Source organism: Haliotis rufescens, unplaced genomic scaffold (assembly GCF_023055435.1).
Source record: "Haliotis rufescens isolate VD_foot unplaced genomic scaffold, xgHalRufe1.0.p SCAF_5, whole genome shotgun sequence".
Taxonomy (NCBI): domain Eukaryota; kingdom Metazoa; phylum Mollusca; class Gastropoda; order Lepetellida; family Haliotidae; genus Haliotis; species Haliotis rufescens.
In genome coordinates this window covers 57169325-57191359 of record NW_025964223.1, presented here as the reverse complement: position 1 = coordinate 57191359, position 22035 = coordinate 57169325, and the positions used below count along the sequence as shown (strand labels likewise).

Below are 22035 nucleotides of genomic sequence, written 5' to 3'. Positions count from 1 at the left end.
GAGATCTGATTGGTCCACGTCTTGATAAAATACTGACAAAATAACCCGCCTTGGATTGAATAAATTTCTCAGCGGGGGAATATATATCTTAAACCCCACCACAAGCAATACAGGCTGCACGTGGATTTCTAAGTTGCAGAACAAATCCCTTATACCCTGCGTCAAAGTAAAAAGCCGCATGCTGTTTCCGAGTCAATGTACGGCGAGTGGTATAAAAACCTAGGAGGGACGCATAAAACCCCATGTACCCATCCTGATACTGCTACAACTTAAAATGTATGTCGCCTCTGAGGGAAATACATTTCCCAGGAAGCGAATAAATCCCTTATACCCCGCCACGAACAAGACTTGCTGCACATAGATTTTCTGAGAACCAGAATAAATCCCTTATACCCCGCTTCGAACCAAAGAGCCCCACTCATTTTCCGAGTAAATGAAAGCCACCTGACATAGCACATGTTAACCTCAGCTCATTCGATCAGCTGTTTTCTATCAATTTTGAATTTGTTTTAATTTTCTTCCAATGTCTATTAAAACATGTCGGTAAGATAAATTCGTTGTAGCAGGATCACTCGAGGTACATGTGGTTTTATGCGTCCCTCGTTAGGTTTTTCACCACTCGCTCGGGGTACTTTTGGTTTTAAGGGTCCCGCGTCAGGTTTCCGGCTCGTGGTATAAAAACCTGACGCGGGACGCGTAAAACCACATTTACCCCTCGTGAAACTGCTACAGCTTATAATATGTGCATAACCCAATTTTCATGACCTTGTTGTCGTGCATTCCAGTATCAATGCCATAGGAATGACAAAACATAATACTGGCGACAACGTCCTGTTAACAGGTTTTCAATCGGAACAGTCGTCACCCCCCCCCCCCCCCCCCCTCGCCTTATACATTGCTACTCTCTCCTCCCACCCCCCTCAATCACCCCCAGCCCCCAGCCCAACCCCCTTTTGCCCCTTGTTCCCGTTCATATTACACCAGTGCACATTGCGTGTACCATTAGGCCGTTGTCCTTGTACACAAGGTCTGGGTATTTGTTCTATTCCTCTGGTCCTGTGTTCTTGCGTGCTTGACCAATGAAGCCTGTCGGATATGTTCTTGTTCTCGTCATTCTTTGGATAAAAGGTTAGTTTCATGCAATGGGACAAATAATTAAGCGGTCAATTTAAATTCCACGCTGACGCATCAATCTTCGTTGCATGCATTGATTGGGCCTAAAGGTGGGAGATAAATTAAGATTTCGTACACTGGGATAAAAGGTGAGTGATTTATGTATATGTCATACACTGGGCTTAAAGGTGAGTGATCAATTTAAATTGTGAGACATAAATGTACATTTTATGCTAACAAGTTTGAAAGCACGCGCGTTCCTTAGTTGATACTAAGCGTCGTGTGGTCACACTGACTGGATTGGTGACCACCCGAGGAATGCTTTCACCGTTATACGAATATACAAATGCAGGGCTACGGTAGCTCCTGTTAATATATAATTCTTGAAGACATGAAATGTATCGTGACGGGTATGACCAAACTATATACATTTAACATGCTCATGAAGGTCGGTTTTCGATCCCCGGCCTCGTCATACCCATCTTCCCGAGGCAAGGGAGTTAAGTGACCGTAAAAGTCCAGTTTCCGCCCTTGTCGATCTAGGCTTGAATTTCTGTGCTCTATCGTAGCGCAACGAGTGGCTATTCCGAGTTATGTCCCTTCTATGTCCCTCCTATTGACCAATCAGATTCCACCTCACATATCACTTGCATTTGCGTCAAACAAAATGGCGGCGCCCAGTTAGGACGATCTGATCGATAATAAAACGGGTCTTACGAAGTGCATCAGATGACGTAAGCACGTTGATTACTAAACATGAAAAGATTTGGAATATATCTATTGAAGCTAAATTGACGGTACACATTCTTTGCAAATCCTGCAAACGGTCGAAATCTGCACGGCAGTTTACGAACCGGATGTCGATTTTGTTACGCGATTTTGATAGGACTCATTAGTCCAGCCAAATATAACTCCATAATTCCAGCCTCGTTCAGCAAGGTGAAAACTGGACTTTTACAGTCAGTTAACTCCCTTTCCTCGGGAAGATGCGTCAAACCAAAAGACGTTAAAAGATGGTACTTGTTGTTACCCTTCCTTACCCCGACAGAACGTGGATAAAACACGGAGGGTTCGGTTCTTAGTTAGTATACTGTGTCTTAGTGGAGAATCAGGGGGCTTGTACTATGAAAACGGTATCAGTCCGGACTACTACAAGTACCCACTCACGCGCTCACACACACACAAACACGCAAACGTTGACAGACACAGACGGGCGCATGCATGCATTAAATGCAATTAGCTTGAACGTTTAACCCCATTTCACCTCACTTCACCCCATCTCTCTTACGTAAGTGATCGTAAGAGATTTTCAATGGGATAGGTTTGGTGAGGTGAGGTGAAATTGGGTTTCACGTCGCCCCCAAGATTATTGCACTTATATAGCGACGTGCATGCACGTGTGTGTGTTTGTGTGGCTGCTTGTACTAGTCCGGACTGATGCCGATTTATAGTGCTAGCACACTGAGATACCATGCCGCAGTTTAACATGAATACCCCACTCAGACACAGTATACTGACTCCGAGCCGACCAGTCCTTGTTTTAGCCCCTTAATGCCGAGCGCCAGACAGGGTAACAACAAGTACCATCTTTTAACGTCTTTTGGTTTGACGCGGCCTGGGATCGAACCCCGGACCTTCCGCTCTCCGGGCGGACGCTCTACCACTAGACCACGGAGGCGGCGGATAGGTTTGGAACTCCTCCATAATGTCTAATAAATGTTATTGATACAACAAGTTTCATTGATGTTTTTAGGAACGATGTCAATGCCCCGGAACGACGGAATGATGGACGTGACACCTTCATCTGAGATAAAAAAGACACAGGTTTTGTAACACTAAAGCGACAAAACGCTTTCTATAATCATAAGAAATACGTTCAAATAACTGCATGACCCGTGAAGATCAGGGTAAGAATAGGTTTTCAGCAACCCATGCTTGCCGTAAGAGGTGACTATGCTTGTCGTAAGAGGCGACTAACGGGATCCGGTGGTCAGGCTCGCTGACTTGGCTGATTCATGTCATCGTATCCCAATTGCGTGAGTCGATGCTAATGGTATCAATCACTGGATTGTCTGGTCCATACTCGATTATTTAGTCATATAGCTGGAATATTGCGGAGTGCGGCTTTGAACAACAAATAAAACAAAACAAAACAATAGAAAACAAAATCCTCCTGACCTGAGCACCTCTCTGGTGTCCACCACATACACCGAAAGACCATTAACCAACATTTATTTACTCATACGTTCAGTTTTATTAAAGGTAAATAGAGAACATCTGATCCGTGTGTTGTGCAATCTGACAAAGCGGTTCACGTCGAGTGACGTTGTCTTCAAACGTAGACTTCTGCAGCGACGCTACAGCACCGCACCCAACGAGTCAGACGTTGTTAATATAACGGAGGAGGTTCGTCTCAGAAGGCTGGATGTTCTCAGTTGCTGCGAGAATATCATAGCACCAACAGCCTTGCAAAACCAAAAAACCGAAGTATGTACTGCTTTTGAATAGTACTCGAATAAAGATGTATTGAATGTGCTATGTTTTATTATCACATACATTTGTAACTTCTTAGAAAATCCTGTGAAGACTTTACTTGCACATGGTAAATTTAAGTCATTTCGCACCAAACGGAAAAATATACACTCAATGATTTCTGCTTCTGCGATGCTTTGTAACCAGCTTTGCAACTTATATGACATTTGATTATTTTACAGAAATATGACGCTAGCCCTTGTCTTGAGCATGTCCGTAGACGCCGTATTGACCGCTTGTGCTCCAGAGATAACCATAGCGTACCCTTTAATCTCAACGGAAGGTCTTTCATGAAGAAAAAGATACTGGATTGTTGCTCTAAGCTGGGTAGCATAAATTTATCTAACCATGAATTTTATGTATGTTTGTATGCGTGTGTGTGTGTGTGTGTGTGCGTGCGTGCGTGCGTGCGTGCGTGCGTGCGTGCGTGCGTGCGTGCGTGCGTGTGTGTGTGTGTGTGTGTGTGTGTGTGTGTGTGTGTGTGTGTGTGTGTGTGTGGATCTAATGATTTAGTTTCTATGTATCCATTCATTCATCTATTTATAACAATGGTCTAGGCCCTTATGGTTGCTTTGATTTTCATATTATATATTATTGTATATTTGTAGGAGAAACTCGCTACAGCTGTTTTCAAACGGACTCGCTCAAGAACAAAGATTCATCAGCTGAGGTTTTCTCATTCGACGAAACAGATACCGTAAACGATATTTGGGATTTTCCAATAACCTCCTCACAGATTCAACAAGTATGGCTTTTCACGACTCTAAAACGCACTTGCAAGGTCCCTATTCCATAACACTCTCTTTTCACGACTGTGCACCATCTTGTAAAAATAGCCATATTGAAACACGAGCGCCTCAAAAAACTATTGCCAGGTCAATATTGCAACTCGAATTCGGTATGTTTGTTCAGGATCGCGAAGAGCATCTTCTTCGAAAAATATTGCCTTCGTTCAAATTTGATTAATGTTGAAGATGTCCCTTATGATTCCAGCTCATTGGACACCATGCTTCATCTGCTGAGAGAGCAGAAGCCAGGCAACAAAAGCGAAGAGGTATCACGAACGGCGACCTTGACTATACCAGTAACAGAAACCCTGCCCCGAAAGACGCCACAGTGAACGGCGTGACTAGCGCTGAGTGTGCATGTAAGCTGCAGGATAAGGTGGCTTTCGATATGGACAGACAATCTACAAATGGACATGCGAGTGGGGCAGGTAGCATCACTACCGCAGGAAACCGCAAGGAAACAAAGTCAGGGGTTAATCCCGTCGTTACGACGACACGTCCAAGTGTCACGGTAGCACGCCCAGCGTATTCGCTCACGTCCATACTCTCAGATTCTTCCATAACGTCCGTACGATCGACGTATTCCTTCACGTCGGCACGATCAACGCCTTCTCGCATGCACACACGAGCAACGTCTTCGTTCACATCCGTACGATCATCATTTTCCCCGATGTCCGTACGATCAACGTCTTCCCTAACAACCGTACGATCAACAACTTTCTACACGCCGACGAAGATGAATCAAAGTATGTTAAAAATGTTACAATATGTTGCCATAACACAAGTAACTACAAAATATATTTTTTTGTATCTGTAATTTAAAGTGGAGAAATGATGACGTAGACTTAATGTAAACTGCTGTCGTCAAGGATACATTTAACATAATCTTTTACAGACTAGATTTGTATAATAACACCGGACTACCTCATGCTCGACCATGGCTATTCAAATTGATACATCGAACCCAGCAAAAACTGAATGCCCTCGTGATAATGTTCAGCCTAATAAAAGAAACTGTCTGGACAAAGTTGGCAGTAAACTTTACAGACAGACACAGACAGAGTTTTATTTTCTGTATTTGAAGCAACTGGCTCATAATCTCTAACGTATAACCACATTTATCTACATGCTCTATGACATTAGGTACAAAGTACAAAGGTATTCTAATCATTCACACTGTAAGTTTATTCCTATCTATGACAGTTACAGACGTCTACCAATACATAAAAGTGTATTGATATCCGTGCACTGTGATAATCTCACGAAAGTGTCTGTTTTTCTACTAAGTAAGCATGATAGAAAAATCTATGAATGTCTAGATATTTTCTACACCAGCACTTAGGTTCAACATGTGATTGTATTATAAGGGAACCCTTGACATTCACCAAGTGGATTACGTTGACATAATATTGATTCAGTTGGAAAAAGTAATTCTGAACAGATTCAACAATTTCTACCACCTCCACATTTCTGCAGCATTACTTAGTATTGGGGTTTCTATGTCAAATATTTTACATATATTTACACATGTATCTTATACAATAGAAGCTACCACTTTACACAAAGTGTTCATAAGTGAGATTCTGCTATCTACCTGAATGTTGTTCTTATCACTTGATTAGCGTGGTGGGCAGGTTCCTGTTAATGTGAAATATAGGATTCTGATTTCATGTTTATTCTCAATTTTCACAATCCCAATGTATGGCAATTACAAAGATTTTACTTTTAATCTGTATCCTAAACTATTTCAATTTTTCACAGATGAAATAACTTCTACAAATATGCGACCATTCCATCCGGCCGCACTTATTTCATATTTCAAGAAACAGTTCGCGACTGCCGTTACATCTACCCCGACTACAGTGAAATTCACACAGCCGTCAGCGAGAGCCCCATTGTATACATTCCCCAAACGCCAGCGAGGGCCGTTGACAAGGCATGACACAGGGCATCCAGGGCGAGGTAAATTAGTTGAGGACGTGCGGCACAATAATCCCTCTACTATCTTCTCTAAATATTACAAAATGAGGTCACGAACAACAACAAGTCAACAGTCTGGGGTAACCCCTACTTTGACCACCTCTCCAAAAGTAACGTTTCCAAATAGCTTTGTCAATGCACATGGTGGTGGTGGACAACCTGTGGTTCGGAAGTATCGGCCAAAGTTGACATTGCCATTGAAATCGCATGAACAGCCGAGGCCAGCCACACATGGAAGACGAATCAAACAAACTTCTTTCGGACGACATAGTGGGCGGAAATGGAAGAAGCCGAAGCATAAACACAGGGAGTGCATTTATTCACTGATGAACATGGAAGATGTTGATGCTAAGGAATTGATTTAGGGTAGTGGGGTAGTCGTTTTCACCTGAGGGCAATTTAAAGGCAAATATCTCAAAAACATACATGAATATACACCCATGTTTTATACACCCGTTCTCTCGACAGTCGATATGCCCGAGTTCAATTCCGCACTTCCAGCGTATGGTGTCATTCGTGAAGTCATTGGCGTGGCAGATTATAAAAAGCTATCCATAACCCAAACGCTGAGTTGTACCTGAGGTGGCCAAGGTGTGAACGCTGTTTACCTTCTCTGATTCAAGTTTTAAGACTCTCCTGTAGCAGAACGGCCACTGCAACACAATTGCTACAATGCTGGATGTGAGATGCACCATGACCAAAAACTGGCTTCAGCTGCAGTCTGGAAAAGTAGTAATAGCAGATCTAGCGATGTCAATATTCACTATGACAATCCAACATGTACACTTTGGCAATCCAACATGTACACTGTGGCAATCCAACATGTATACTATGACAATCCAACATGTACACTATGACAATCCAACATGTTCACTATGGCAATCCAACATGTACACTGTGGCAATCCAACATGTATACTATGACAATCCAACATGTACACTTTGGCAATCCAACATGTACACTGTGGCAATCCAACATGTATACTATGACAATCCAACATGCTCACTATGGCCATCCAACATGTTAACCACGACAATCCAACATGTACACTGTGGCAATCCAACATGTTCACTATGGCAATCCAACATGGTCACTATGGCAATCCATCACAATCACAATGGCAATCCAACATGTTCACTGTGGCAATCCATCACAATCACAATGGCAATGCAACATGTTCACTGAGGCAATCCAACATGTACTCTGTGGCAATCCAACATGCTCACTATGGCAATCCAACATGTTAACTATGACAATCCAACATGTACACTATGACAATCCAACATGTACTCTGTGGCAATCAAACATGTTCAAAATGGCAATCCATCATAATCACAATGGCAATGCATCACGTTCACAATGGCAGTCCAACATGTACACTATGACAATCCAACATGTACTCTGTGGCAATCAAACATATTCAAAATGGCAATCCAACATGTACACTGTGGCAATCCAACATGTTCACTGAGGCAATCCAACATGTACTCTGTGGCAATCCAACATGCTCACTATGGCAATCCAACATGTTAACTATGACAATCCAACATGTACACTATGACAATCCAACATGCTCACTATGGCAATCCAACATGTTAACTACGACAATCAAACATGTACACTATGGCAATCCAACATGCTCACTATGGCAATTCAACCTGTTAACTACGGCAATCCAACATTTATACTATGACAATCCAACATGTACACTATGGCAATCCAACATGTACACTAAAGCAATCAAACATGTACACTATGACAATCAAACACGTACACTATGGCAATCAAACATGTACACTATGGCAATCAAACACGTACACTATGGCAATCAAACATGTACACTATGACAATCAAACACGTACACTATGGCAATCAAACATGTACACTATGGCAATCAAACATGTACACTATGGCAATCAAATATGTACACTATGACAGTCCAACATATACGCTGTGGTAATATTGGTATTCTAAACATGTGTACACTGTGTTTCTACTAGCAATATGCCCCAGGCCTCGCAAGTTGACGAGCAGAGTTCCGCTGATCGTGGGTTCGAATAAATTATTCCCTATGATTGATGGTCGTGAAGTTTGTTTGTCAGCACCATACTACACATGTTGTCAACGTCTGCAGCATGACTCACTACGTGCTGTCCTTACATAACTGAATATTGATGAAACCAGAGTCAACGTAAAACGTGTTTCTCAAAGTGTTTTAACGTTACTATTTCTGATATAGCTACCACATTATGTATAATTATACCAATGCTATTCCCGTTAATAAACTTCTCTTGCACTATATTGAGTTACTTAAAGGTATGCAATACACAGGTTTTACGAAAAGTCATTATATATTATACCCTCTTGTATGTGTCTGGGATATCTAAGTGTCGGTGAATAACACAAGATTTTGCCATTTTAAAATTTATTTATTTAAATTATCACTTATGGCTCAGAATGCCAAACATGAATTAGAACTGAGGTCAAGACAAGCGTAACATTCTCTCCTTTGATATGAACCGAGATCTGGGTAGAAACGCATTTGGAAACCATTTATGTTTTAAGGAATCAAATGTCTGAGAATATTTTATGGTCGTTTCAGTTACTTATGAAAGATGTCATGAGTAAACATCACATCAAAATGGAAAAATGTAAATCAATGGTTACCTTTCCTTCACAATCTCGAATTTGAAGTAGCCAAATGTTATTCACTCTCATTCAAGCATAACATTGATGATAGCTCGTTATGGAGACCTTAAGTTCTAAAAATATAATTATATGTTGTGCGAGACAAAAGAACTCTTAATTGTTTATGCTTTATTACCGGAAAGCCAGGGTAAGTTGAGTTGTGACCCGAAAATTAACCCCGAATGACAACGTATGGATTCCGCCCACTGGCGTGTACCATTTTGAAGAAAGGGGTAGCGGATGGTCCGCGACAAGTTGTCGATGGATATGTGCGTGTCCTGTGCTAACAACAAGTGCTCGTGGAGGGTTCAATATCACATAATATGCTGATGTAAGGTGCCCGACGGCTGGGAAAACGGTGACAGCAAATTTGCATAGATAACAATAATTGAGAAGTTTAGTGACAATGAATGAATTTCATTTGCTGTAAAAATAGAAATATTTTTGTAACTCCAGGGAGTAATAATGAAGAATGCCATGTCATGCATATGCAGACAGACCAGTGATAATGCTAGCTTTTGAAAATTCTTGAAATTTATTTGTGCATTCTTTCTCCATGCAATTTATGACATCATAGGCCAATTTTCGAGCCTGAGGATATATGATTTGGTCATGCTTACCTAGCTTTGACAAGTTTATTTTTTGTAATTAACTTCTATCAAACGAATTTTTGAAAATTCTGGTATCGTTTTGTCACACTGACCTCTAAATAGTCTTATGAGCAAACACGTGTGTCCATAAAAGTGTAGTTAATTTCATCGTCATGACCTGCACGTGCACAACATGCGTACATCCTCTCAATCTGTCACAGACCAATTGAGTGAGCATGGTTTTACGCCGCTTTAAACAGTATTCCAGTAATATCACGGCGGGGGACACCAGAAATGGGCTTCACACATTGTACGCATGTCGGGAATCGAACCCTGGTCTTCGGCGTGACGAGCGGATGCTTTAACCACCAGGCTACCCGCCCGCCCGCCCGCCCGCCCGCCCGCACAAACCAGATGTGTTACGCCAATTTCTGCGCACCACCTACTTCTCTCAAACGCGTTTTGTGAGTTGCTTCAGCTTATCCTGGATTCCCAGTAGATCTCAGTGCAGTAGCGAAAGCTTAACGCAAAGGCCGAATGAATGGGGAAAGGATACGATGCGTGACCTGGCCCAGAGTGTGTCATCTTACCCCAACTGCGTGTTCATGCTATCAAACACATGTTTCCTGATCATGATTAAGATGGTTTCCAGTCCTGACTGCGCATGAGTGACTTCCCAGTTTGTCACCCATGCAATTGGATGCACGCGTGGCCCAATTGTCTAAGTCGGCGCAATTCGCTGTGCAGAGTTGCGTCCCTTGGGTTCGAGTCCCGGCTCGTCCCCGATTATGTTTCTAGGTTTGTCATCACCACACCAGTGCTCGTGGATTTCACCAAAGTGATAAGACCTGCATCACTTTCGTCGCACATAAATCTGACACACAGTGATATAACTGGAATGCAGTTCAAAGCGGCGATAAAAACCCAACCCACTCACTCCATGCAATTAATATCCATACACAGCAGCCATGGTGAAGACCTCAGCTCCACTATAGACTCATAATTAAGAAACAAAAACACAACAACGAGGGTGCTTTACATGATATATATTTACATATAGATACATTATTACTAAAAAATAATGAAAATATATGACATATACCTTATACGTGCAGACATAAACACAACAGTAAAATAAAGTTTGATGCTGAAAGAAATAAATTCATTAAAGTAGCTAAAAAGTAAATTCTCGGATGAACACGAGAGACAGGCGGGTCCGTGAACTATATATATTTTTTATATATTAATCATGCCTCAATATGCGTATGTCATTTCTCCCTCACGATCTGCTGAAAATATAACTATAGCAAACCTGTTTGTTTTTCTAATGATTATAAGCACAGTGTGAATAGGTTACCTCCCAAATCGTAAATATATATATATATATATATATATATATATATTGTAAGGTGATCCACTGCCTCATTGAGGCCAAGAACACGAAGCCATTGTTTTAGCTGACGTTTTGACATCACAATGGCTTCTAAATATCTGTGAGTGTTTACTGAACCACCCAGAAACAACTTTGTACAATAACGTGTAACAAAAAAGCCATGATGGTTAAATCCATTGAGCATTTATAGAAATACAATCCATCTCCAACACAAGTTTGGTAAAAGATTAAACCTGTGCAGTCATAAACTGCCGGGGAAAAGAAAGTATACCCATGATAATTAGATATGACTAAATAATTACAAACGTTATCAAAGCGTTTCTAGACTGTTTTCCACGAGTGTATACTTTCTTTTGTCCGGCAGTGTAGTTACACATAGGGGCAAGCAAGATTGTGTCTCCTTCTCCTTGTATTCATCACTTTCATTAGAAACTTATGAAATACCATAGAAAACAATACGATTATAAAATCTGTCGACATTCGGCTCTAATCTTGTCGTGCATATGACTAATAAACATATTTATGAAGTTAATGGGCAACAGTTTGTAAAGTGAAAACGCATGTGTATTACAGTATGTGACCAAACGCGTGCATTCATAAGAAAATAACAGCCTGAGATCATTGCGTCCTTTTATGGTGGGTTTTTCTTTCATTTAAGTGTCAAGAAACGTGTTCTCGTCTTTCCAAATGATGACACAACTAAAACCCAATTCTACGAATCAATGTCCTAAATACTGACTTGTTGCGCATTATTATGCGAATGGACCAACCGTTGAAAATGATCATTTGATTAAGTTCTCGAGTTAAATAGGATTCATTCTGTGCTAAAAGACTTAGCAAGAGCATACAGTGAGGGCGAGGGCGGGCGATCTCTAGCAGTGGTAACTGGAACTGACAGAGTTGTCTCCCCTTCTTTCTCCTCGTCAGTCGACAACCCTGAGTCGTCGTCACTGGCTCTGGCTTGGGTGCTGTCCCCGTCGTCGTCATTTCCTTCCACAGTTAGCGTGTCTTTCTTCTCCACTTCTTCAATAAAACTCGTCTCCTTTTCCACCAGATCCTCTGTGTTCTTTTCGGTATTCTCCTGATCCTTCTCAACCGTCGGAGGATCCTTTAATGACGTATCAAGCTCCTCGTCTAACTGATCATTAATACATATCCCCAGGTGAGAGTATCCAGAGGGGATGTCGTCAACGCTTGTCTTTCTCCTATAGTTCAGCCTGTCATATTCCTCGAGATTCTTATTGAAGGTAACCTTTTTTTCCTTCTTCTTCCGTATTTCACTGACGGATACATATTCATCAGACGTGCCGCCATCATCGCCCGCCATTCCATTCTTTTTATTTCTCCTAACCTGTTCTGACGTCACATACATGCCAGAAAGGTCGTCGCTGTCGTCATCTTTCTTAAAACCATCGTTGTCCTTGAACTTCAGCTCTGACCTTGAGTCCCAAGGTGAGGAATAAACGTCCGTCGTTGCGCCAGGAACGCCCACTGTGTGATAGAGAGGCTCGATGGTTACCGACTGTGCGCGCCGTCTAGCTGCACTCTCGTCCACGTCGGCGTACAGATGCTCCTCGAGGTAAGGGTCGTTACGGATGCTGGTTGCCTTATCGTTCTGAAGTCGGCGTCTAGTAAATAAAATTAATTATAACAGGCGTGTGTCAGGATAACAAAGGCTCAAAGCAATGTTATAAACATAAATAAATACCATGAATAAATGCATACCCTACACTACACACAATAGTTCTAGAATAAGTATAAAGTGTGTTATTTATATTTGATAGTGCTGCGATGGCATTGACATATAGAAGGCACAACTCTGAATGCAATTAAAAATACATCCTTGTGTTTATTGCATTTCAAGAATCCGGAGAGATTCGAAATCGGTGATTTGATTACCTGGCCGCGTCACATAAGAGACGTTGAACGATTGTGCTCGCTTCAAGGGAATAAATCTTAAAGCACGGACAGGTCGGTGCAGGGTCGGTACATGGTGTCTCATAGGGGTGTCCATGTTAAACAGCAGCATGGATTGGGCTAGCATAATAACCGCTATTAGTCCGGACTACATACACGGGTTTAAAGGCACAACACACGTGTACGCGCCTCGCAACATACCTGAAATAATCTTAAACGCGTCGTTAAGCCCCATTTCACATGATCTTTTTTTCAAGATTCCATTTTAGTACTCCACTAGACAGTCACATTACCATCTAATATCTAATACTACCGGGGACCCATTCACTGCTGGGTAAACAGAGGCATATTTCGAACAAAGACACTCGCCTAAGGAGACACCACGTGCTACACGTGCTACACGTGCTTCAGTGTGGGACGGGGAAACTGCGAAGAGGCACGCTGCCAGACATGGTTTCCCAACAATGGGTGAGGTGAGGTGAAATGGGGTTTAACGTGGGATTATTGTACGTATATAGCAACGTGCATGCTCCGCGCGTGCGTGCGTGCGTGCGTGTCTGCTTGTACTAGTCCGAACCGACCACTTGTTTCAGCCCCTTAATGCCGAGCGCCAGAGAGGGTAACAACAAGTACCATCTTTTAACATATTTTGGTTTGACGCGACCGGGAATCGAACTCCGGACCTTCAGCTCTTCCGTTCTCCGCACGCTCTACCACTAGACCACGGAGGCGGTCCACCCAATAATGGACTCTCCCTGACCGGATTTGTTACCTGTTCGCTGTACACAGGTCCTCGTGTTACCACATGTTACCATGAAATGAAACGCAATTCGATGCCAGACTGCTACAAACGCGGAGACTGTGTGAAGACGTTACCTGTATATCCACAGTGCGATGAGGACGCCTATGCCGATGATGAGCACCCCGCCGATGATGCCGCATGCTAACGCCACTGCTGTCGGTACAGCTGAAACACAATACATAAATAGTTGGTCAGAATACACAGGTGTCCATTATATATAAACATATATATACAGTTGTCATTATATACATATATGAGTGAGTGAGTGAGTTGGGTTTTACGCCGCTTTTAACATTATTCCAGTTATTTCACGACGTTTCAGCTTAATGTGAGAGGAAAGCCCGAAGTGATGCAGGTCTCAGACGTTTACCGCTTCGGTGAAACCCACGAGCACGGGTATGGTGCTGACAAACCTAGAAACATAATCGGGGACGAACCGGGATTCGAACCCACAATCATAGATTTCTGGCGTGTCCCAGGGACACAACTCTGCACAGCGAATCGCGGCGCCTCAGACGACTGGGCCACCCGTGCCCCCATATACATATATGGTTATTAAATAGTGATACAGATGGTCAGGTGGTCATTATAAACAGGTGGCCCGTTTATTATTAATGATGTGACGAGCCACCGCTATAACCACCAGGCTACCCCACCTCCACTCGATATGACGAGCCACCGCTTTAACCTCCGGGCTACCCCCACCGCCCCTCGATATGACGAACCACAGCTATAACCACCAGGCTACTTCACCGCCCCTCGATATGACGAGCCAGCGCTATAACCACCAGGCTACTTCACCGCCCCTCGATATGACGAGCCACAGCTATAACCACCAGGCTACTTCACCGCCCCTCGATATGACGAGCTACCGCTATGACCTCCAGGCTACTTCACCGCCCCTCGATATGACGAGCCACAGCTATAACCTCCAGGCTGCTTCACCGCCCCTCGATATGACGAGCCACCGCTTTAACCACAAGGCTTCCCCACCGCCCCTCGATGTGACGAGCCACCGCTATAACCACAAGGCTACCCCATCGCCCCTCGGTGTGACGAGCCACCGCTATAACCTCCAAGCCACTCCACCTCCCCTCGGTGTGACGAGCCACTGCTATAACCTCCTGGCTATCCCACCGTCCTTCATGTGGAGATTCAGCACTGTAACCACCAGGCTATCCCACCGCCCCTCGATGTGACGATCCACAGCTTTAACCTCCAGGCTATCCCACCGCCCCTCGATGTGACGAGCCACAGCTTTAACCTCCAGGCTATTCCACCGCCCCTCGATGTGACGAGCCACTGCTATAACCACAAGGCTATTCCACCGCCCCTCGATGTGACGAGCCACTGCTATAACCACAAGGCTACCCCACCGCCCCTCGATGTGACGAGCCACAGCTATAACAACCAGGCTACTTCACCGCCCCTCGATGTGACGAGCTACCGCTATAACCTCCAGGCTACTTCACCGCCCCTCGATATGACGAGCCACAGCTATAACCTCCAGGCTACTTCACCGCCCCTCGATATGACGAGCCACCGCTTTAACCACAAGGCTTCCCCACCGCCCCTCGATGTGACGAGCCACCGCTATAACCACAAGGCTAACCCATCGCCCCTCGGTGTGACGAGCCACCGCTATAACCTCCAAGCCACTCCACCTCCCCTCGGTGTGACGAGCCACTGCTATAACCTCCTGGCTATCCCACCGTCCTTCATGTGGAGATTCAGCACTGTAACCACCAGGCTATCCCACCGCCCCTCGATGTGACGAGCCACAGCTTTAACCTCCAGGCTATTCCACCGCCCCTCGATGTGACGAGCCACTGCTATAACCACAAGGCCACCCCATCGCCCCTCGATGTGACGAGCCACCGCTTTAACCTCCAGGCTATTTCACCTCCCCTCGGTGTGACGAGCCACTGCTATAACCAACAGGCTACCCCACCGCCCCTCGATGTGACGAGCCACCGCTTTAACCAACAGGCTATCCCATTGCCCCTCGGAGTGACGAGCCACTGCTATAACCACAAGGCTACCCCTACGCCCCTCGATGTGACGAGCCACTGCTATAACCAACAGGCTACCCCACAGCCCCTCGATGTGACGAGCCACCGCTATAACCTCCAGACTGCTTCACCGCCCCTCGGTGTGACGAGCCACTGCTATAACCAACAGGCTACCCCACCTCCCCTCGATGTGACGAGCAACCGCTTTAACCAACAGGCTATCCCACCGCTATAATCTCCAGGCTACTCCACCTCCCCTCGATGTGACGAGCCACCGCTTTAACCACCAGGCTATCCCACCGCTATAATCTCCAGGCTACTCCACCTCCCCTCGTTGTGACGAACCACCGCTTTAACCACCAGGCTACCCCACCGCCCCTCGATGTGACGAGCCACTGCTTTAACCACCAGGCTATCCCACCGCTATAATCTCCAGGCTACTCCACCTCCCCTCGTTGTGACGAACCACCGCTTTAACCACCAGGCTATCCCACCGCCCCTCGATGTGACGAGCCACCGCTTTAACCACCAGGCTATCCCATCGCCCCTCGATGTGACGAGCCACTGCTATAACCACCAGGCTATCCCATCGCCCCTCGATGTGTCGAGCCAACGCTTTAACAACCAGGCTATCCCAACGCCCCTCGATGTGACGAGCCACCGCTTTAACCACCAAGCTACCCTACCGTCTTTCATGTGAAGATTCAGCGCCGTAACCTAGGTTTTACCTTTTCTGCGTTCCGGCTGACGCTGTGGTGGGTCTATAACTTTAGGCTGGACGTTGTTGGGCCACTTTTCTTTGGGGACGACCATGGCTGGAACAATACCAGCAAGTGATTAAAGATTAAACATCATCTTCATCTTCATGTGTTTCTCAGAATGGTCGTTAGAGGTAAGTAAGTCCATCAGAATTATTTGAAATGTAGCTAACGTTGTTTAGTTGCGACACAATATATTTTTCAGCCATCACTTCAAGAAATAGAACTTTTCTTCACTGAAAATTAAGCAGGGGCCAAACACTTTATTATTAAAGCAACACATTAATTTCAGTACAGCCTGCATAAACACAGGGAAAGATTTAAATTCTTTCCTTTTTATACCTGAGGACAAATTATTATTTTCAGCCTCATCAGGGACAGATATATGTTTAAAAAAACAATTATGACTTTTATTCTGACATTTCTCCAATCGGGAAATTCGAAAACATGCACCTCCTTAACAACAGCGTCCTTAGTTACAAGCGTCAACAAAGGGATCAAACAGAGAAAATATAACATAATACAAAAAGGAGATTCCGAGGATATATTAATATAGTTTGTATCGTCTGGAGTTCTTTTTACTGAAAATAGAAATGCCTAGCCCCTGCAGATGCACAATAAACAAGTAAAAAACTGCTACAATCTGCTGTATGTTTAAAGCAAATAACGAGCGCGGCTGTTTCCAGCGGGCCCTATCTTCCGGGCGGGATGGGCTGGCAGCTTCTTTGACTGACACAGGTATTCAGCTATACATAGTCATGATGTTGTCCACATGTCCCCGTAGGCCATGTTGCATGTCCTATCTAGACGGTGTTACATACCTGGGGGTGCGCTAGTTGTCGTAGGTGAAGGTTGTAGACCACAGGTCAGCTGCACTTCCTCATCTTTACTAGCTGGGGGGAATAAATTACCGGTTATCTTAACTACAAAGTGGGTGAGTGGATGTTGTGTAACGCCGCAGTCAGAACTATTTAAGTTCAGTTGATAGTGAGTGTGAGTGAGTATGCTTTTACGCCGCTTTAAGCAATATTCCAGCAATATCACGGCGGGTACCAGAAATGGGCTTTACACATTGTACCCATGTCGAGATTCGAACCCGGGTCCTCGGCGTGACGAGCGAACGCTTTAACCACTAGGCTTCCCGACAGCCCCTTCAGTTGAAAGAGTCTGGACAAGGCGAAAAAGGTGGGTTATAGTATCGGAAACACCATCTATGACATAATTAGTCGGATCGTAATTGCCTGATCAAAAGTAGCCGTGTTTAACAGTTTATGTCGACTTAATATATGTTGGGAATACTTTTCAGCCAAAACAGTAAAAATTGAATAGTTAATAATAATCTCTTACAACGATGATATCTGCCCTTGTGTTAACCCGTTATTTGGGTCACTGCTTTAAACATGAAATGATTCTTGGTCAAACTGTATAGTTTAAGTTCGTGTTTGGGTTATTTACATATAATGTTTTAATTTGAAGTTTACACGATATACGGCTTTTCCTGACCGGCTGTCCGAACTTTAACCTTGGAGCAACACGAAACATAAACTAAATACAGTAAACTACGGTTATATCGAACTCAAATGGGCCACTAATTTTAGTTCGGTATAACCGTAGTTCGTTATAAGCATATGTACGGTATATATACAGCAAATAGTCGGGACCAAAAAAATAACTTCGTCATATCCGTCAGTTCGTTATAAGCATGTTCGTCATGAATGTGGTTTACTGTATTACCTAATTCCAGCCGCAGTGAATTTCAGTTATTGCGAGTAACTGGTGCCTGACACACGAAACATGTGATAAAACTGAGCAAAGAATTAAACGGCCAGACAAATGAAAGTAAACACCTTTGTTTGATGGTTGCTAAAATGAAACAAACAAGAATTGGTTATTCGATGGTTCAGTTTCTGCGACTGTTTTCGGTCCAGTAACGTTTTGTTAATGTTCGTAGATTTTATGTCCAATCAAATTTTCAAGAGTATACTTTCTTATTCACTTTTTCACTTTTGGCACTTAGTTTAATAACTTCCACAGACAAGAAATGGTCAGAATTAGGAGGTCCGTACTATCAAAGGGGGCACTACTGCAGCTCGCTCAATGTAAGTACCTTCAAATCCTATCCACACAAACTCGGGTGGAATCTCATTGATCACCAAGCGGGAAATGGCGCCGTTGGTAGAGTTAAGGATGGAGACGAAAGGATAAGGAAAATATGGGTCGTGGCTTGCGAGGCATGTGATCTCGTGTATTTTTGGTTGAGCTTCCATCAGTAATTCTGAATCCGAACACCAGGTGGAGCTAGGCTTGTTGAGTCTCATGTCAACTACAAATGCTGATACTCTCCCCTTTCCTGACCAGGAAGTAGGTGTCGCTGCGCAGGCGCAGACTGACCCAGGTGGTGGAGGTACTTCCCGCCTGGCGTCGAACATGGCGAAAAGAGTTCTTCCCCTGATTGATACACTGAGGGGACTACACATGTCGGCAGTAAAAGTGTCTGGAAAAATATAAACACAACACTATTGTCATCTAAAACAATTCGTAATATCTCATAATGAAACACATTAAACAATAGTTCATCAAGAGAACTTAGAGTGGAACGAGTGCAACTAAGAATTCAGTTTAAGTATTTCAAATAAAACTTATAAAGAATCTTAAACTATGATCTAACAACTGATGAGTACCATAATATATTACACAGAAACAATGCAAACAGATGCTATCAGGGCACTAATTGAAAGATCTAGACATTGGGTGAATTGGGGTGAGGGAAGGGTGTAGGGCTAAAGCGCTATCTGGGGTGACATAGAAATGCACGGACAGTTACGTGCCATTCTTGACAGATTTACTATTTGCCCTAAAGAATCCATCGATGTGGTAAGGTTATCACCATATGAAAATTAACATGAACACATGAGACATATTATTTTCTAAAATGTCAGTACTACATATAGAAATACATAAAGATTAAGACGTTGTACCAATTTGGGAAATCGAACCCGGGTTTTCGGCGTGACGAGCAACCGCTTTAACTACTAGGCTACACCTCTGCCATTTTATATAGAAGCAAACCTATACGTACCATTAACACAGACATAGTCAATGAGAGAGTAGCTTGAGACATTTCGGTGTTCTACTGGTGAACAGGCTGGTGATGCCTCGGGCTTCTGGTCTGTTTTAATAGTACACTGTATATTTCCCGAACAGTCTCGGTGGAACGTCTCCAGGTGGTCCAGTGGGTACGGGAACAAACAGTCTCTGCCAGCGGCCATGTCACAACACACGTCCTTCCATGCATCTTCACACGAAAATGAATACGGGCAGGGGGAACTCACGGCGTGAACTCCATACAGCGCTTCTCTAATGGCGATCTTGTGAGCCGGTGGGCATTGCATCAACAGATTAGAACACTCCCCATTGCACACGCTTGCCGTCTTCTCTAAAATAGCGGCTTCAACATCTGTCAAAAAAAAGAGTCGTTGCTTTTCGTGTAACTTTTCCTGTCTGTTCTTAAATTCTAATTCGCTGTATCAGTGCTATAATCTTGGACGCGACGATAACCCCATTTCACATTTCACCTCTTATATTGTGTGTACACTTTTTAAACATATTAATGGTCAGGCTACCAAAACGCAGCCAATGTTTTATTCAGAAAAGCGAGATTGTTCTGAGGATGACATCTTCTTTACTCTATTATGACGCGACGTATGAGGATCTATACCGAAACGTCTCATCATAATAGAATAAATAAGTTGTCCTTCATATTACTATCTTGTCTTTACTATTACTAACAAACTTATGAAAATGCCAATCAGACAGTTGATACTTCGAGGTAATCAAAACATGCACCTTTTTTCACTCTTGTTTAGTTTTACTTTTTCACCAATTGCCGCACTGACGCCAACATAATATGATCTCATTTTATGATTAACAACGTTATTTATTTTGATATTTCTGATATTGTACCAAAACGGGTTAGTGTTGGTGATATTGTCATAAAATATAAAGCATGAATGTCAATCAGTGACATTTGTGTTAACAGACTAATGAGAGTGTCCGCCAACAAAACTTGGCGATATTGTGGGTGTCTCTCTTGAGATTTTACTTCGATACTTTAAATATGGCTATATAGAGTATAACAAGAATACGATTATGCCAACATAGAACCCAATGGCAGATATTAAAACATATTGCAGAATCATTATCTTTTTATTTGATAAAACATATATAGAGCGTCTAAACAGCAGGTGGTAACCCCAAAAAACAAGTTTACAGAATGAAAGTAGTTTTAATTCTGGAAGTTCGATGCTGAATTTCTGTCTGAACGTAAAAGATACACCCGGTACGAAGAAACATCAAAATACACATATTTGTGACCCTACTTAATTTCTAAAGATTTGTCTGACACACCTAAAACGGAAATTAGATATTTGCTAAAATAGGAAGTTCATGACAAGGAAGTACATACCTAGGAATATATAAATCCAAAAGATGAATAGTACATAAAAAATATTCATATTAATTCCACCGACTTTCCGTCCGTCAATCCATTGTTTGCTTGTACTAAGTTGGATACTCCGTGAATAACTTCATGTCTGTATGTACATCCTCCAAGTAATGTATCCCTACACGACTGTTCTCTCAATGAACCGCGAGTGATGACCAGGGTGGTTCGGTGATAAGTGATTAATTAGCCGTCAATCAATCAGTCACCTGTCATAATAAAGGAAGTCAAGATACTGCAGGCAGGAAATGCTGCGCCATCGATGATGTGGGTGTGTAGGTGAACACATATGTGTGGGTATAGTTTTAGAGTAGTTTGGATAGAAAATTAATCGTTGTTTGAATATTATTAATTAAAACAATGTGTTGAAGATGTAGTTGAATGGGTTATTGGCATGACATGATTGAGTTAGGATTTACAAACACAAGAAGGTTTTGTTCATGCAAATATGCGAGTACAGTTAGGGCTGATGCAGCATTAACAAGAGTTAATGGACACAGGGCTCGGGTATCTCAGCTTCCAACGAATCATTGAAGGATACATAACGCACCTTCTTTTCATTACACCTGGCGAGATTTTTTTAAAATGAGATGTTCAAAAGTTTTTAATCATGTCACCATGATCCTTAGAAATGAAAAAAAATATCATTGTTAAAAAAAAAAAAAAAAAAGAAATACTTACACTTCTAAATTAAGTCAGTAGTAACTCAGTGTTGGGTGTTCCTTTCGTTAAATGTCGACATAAAATATTATTGCTCGGAGCGTAATTGCTACTTCGCCTACCCTTGTCACGTGACAGTATGCCCTGGGGTACCCACCGCAGATGAGAAAAGCAAGTAGTTTTCACGTGGGTCGCAGATGGTAATTCAGATGAAGAGATAGCTTTCAGGAAAATTAAATCGTTCGGTTTTTATGGCTTATATCTGAATATGAAGGTTTGAGGGTATCAACAAAATTGATGA

The 22035-nt window shown here is 43.0% G+C and overlaps 2 protein-coding genes across 2 annotated transcripts; one reads left to right on the top strand and one right to left on the bottom strand.

Moving 5' to 3' along the window:
• The first annotated feature begins 984 nt into the window (after positions 1 to 984).
• Positions 985 to 8712, top strand: LOC124116411. The gene is made up of 7 exons (XM_046477732.2): positions 985 to 1128; positions 2867 to 2937; positions 3376 to 3600; positions 3828 to 3972; positions 4254 to 4390; positions 4639 to 5179; positions 6195 to 8712. Exons 1-7 carry the CDS (start codon positions 1080 to 1082, stop codon positions 6776 to 6778), a joined length of 1752 nt encoding a protein of 583 aa, XP_046333688.2. The 5' UTR covers positions 985 to 1079; the 3' UTR covers positions 6779 to 8712.
• A 2010-nt stretch (positions 8713 to 10722) lies between these two features.
• LOC124116420 lies at positions 10723 to 21178 on the bottom strand. Its single transcript, XM_046477750.2, has 7 exons — positions 21039 to 21178; positions 19653 to 20030; positions 18681 to 19067; positions 17395 to 17466; positions 16544 to 16630; positions 13878 to 13968; positions 10723 to 12712 (listed from the first exon to the last, which is right to left on the bottom strand). The coding sequence occupies exons 1-7, from the start codon at positions 21085 to 21087 to the stop codon at positions 11899 to 11901; spliced, it is 1878 nt and encodes a 625-aa protein (XP_046333706.2). The 5' UTR covers positions 21088 to 21178; the 3' UTR covers positions 10723 to 11898.
• Positions 21179 to 22035: the final 857 nt, after the last annotated feature.

What these genes read in the sequence shown, in the direction of transcription:
- LOC124116411 (XM_046477732.2), top strand. Translation starts at nt 1,080, where the DNA reads ATGAAGCCTGTCGGATATGTTCTTGTTCTCGTCATTCTTTGGATAAAA. An exon ending in GGATTGTTGCTCTAAGCTGG is followed by an intron (nt 3,973 to 4,253) that starts GTAGCATAAATT and finishes GTATATTTGTAG; the next exon opens with GAGAAACTCGCTACAGCTGT. An exon ending in GCCGACGAAGATGAATCAAA is followed by an intron (nt 5,180 to 6,194) that starts GTATGTTAAAAA and finishes AATTTTTCACAG; the next exon opens with ATGAAATAACTTCTACAAAT.
- LOC124116420 (XM_046477750.2), bottom strand. Translation starts at nt 21,087, where the DNA reads ATGAATATTTTTTATGTACTATTCATCTTTTGGATTTATATATTCCTA. An exon ending in TTGGATTTATATATTCCTAG is followed by an intron (nt 20,031 to 21,038) that starts GTATGTACTTCC and finishes TTTTTTTGACAG; the next exon opens with ATGTTGAAGCCGCTATTTTA. An exon ending in ATCGCACTGTGGATATACAG is followed by an intron (nt 12,713 to 13,877) that starts GTAACGTCTTCA and finishes TTTATTTACTAG; the next exon opens with ACGCCGACTTCAGAACGATA.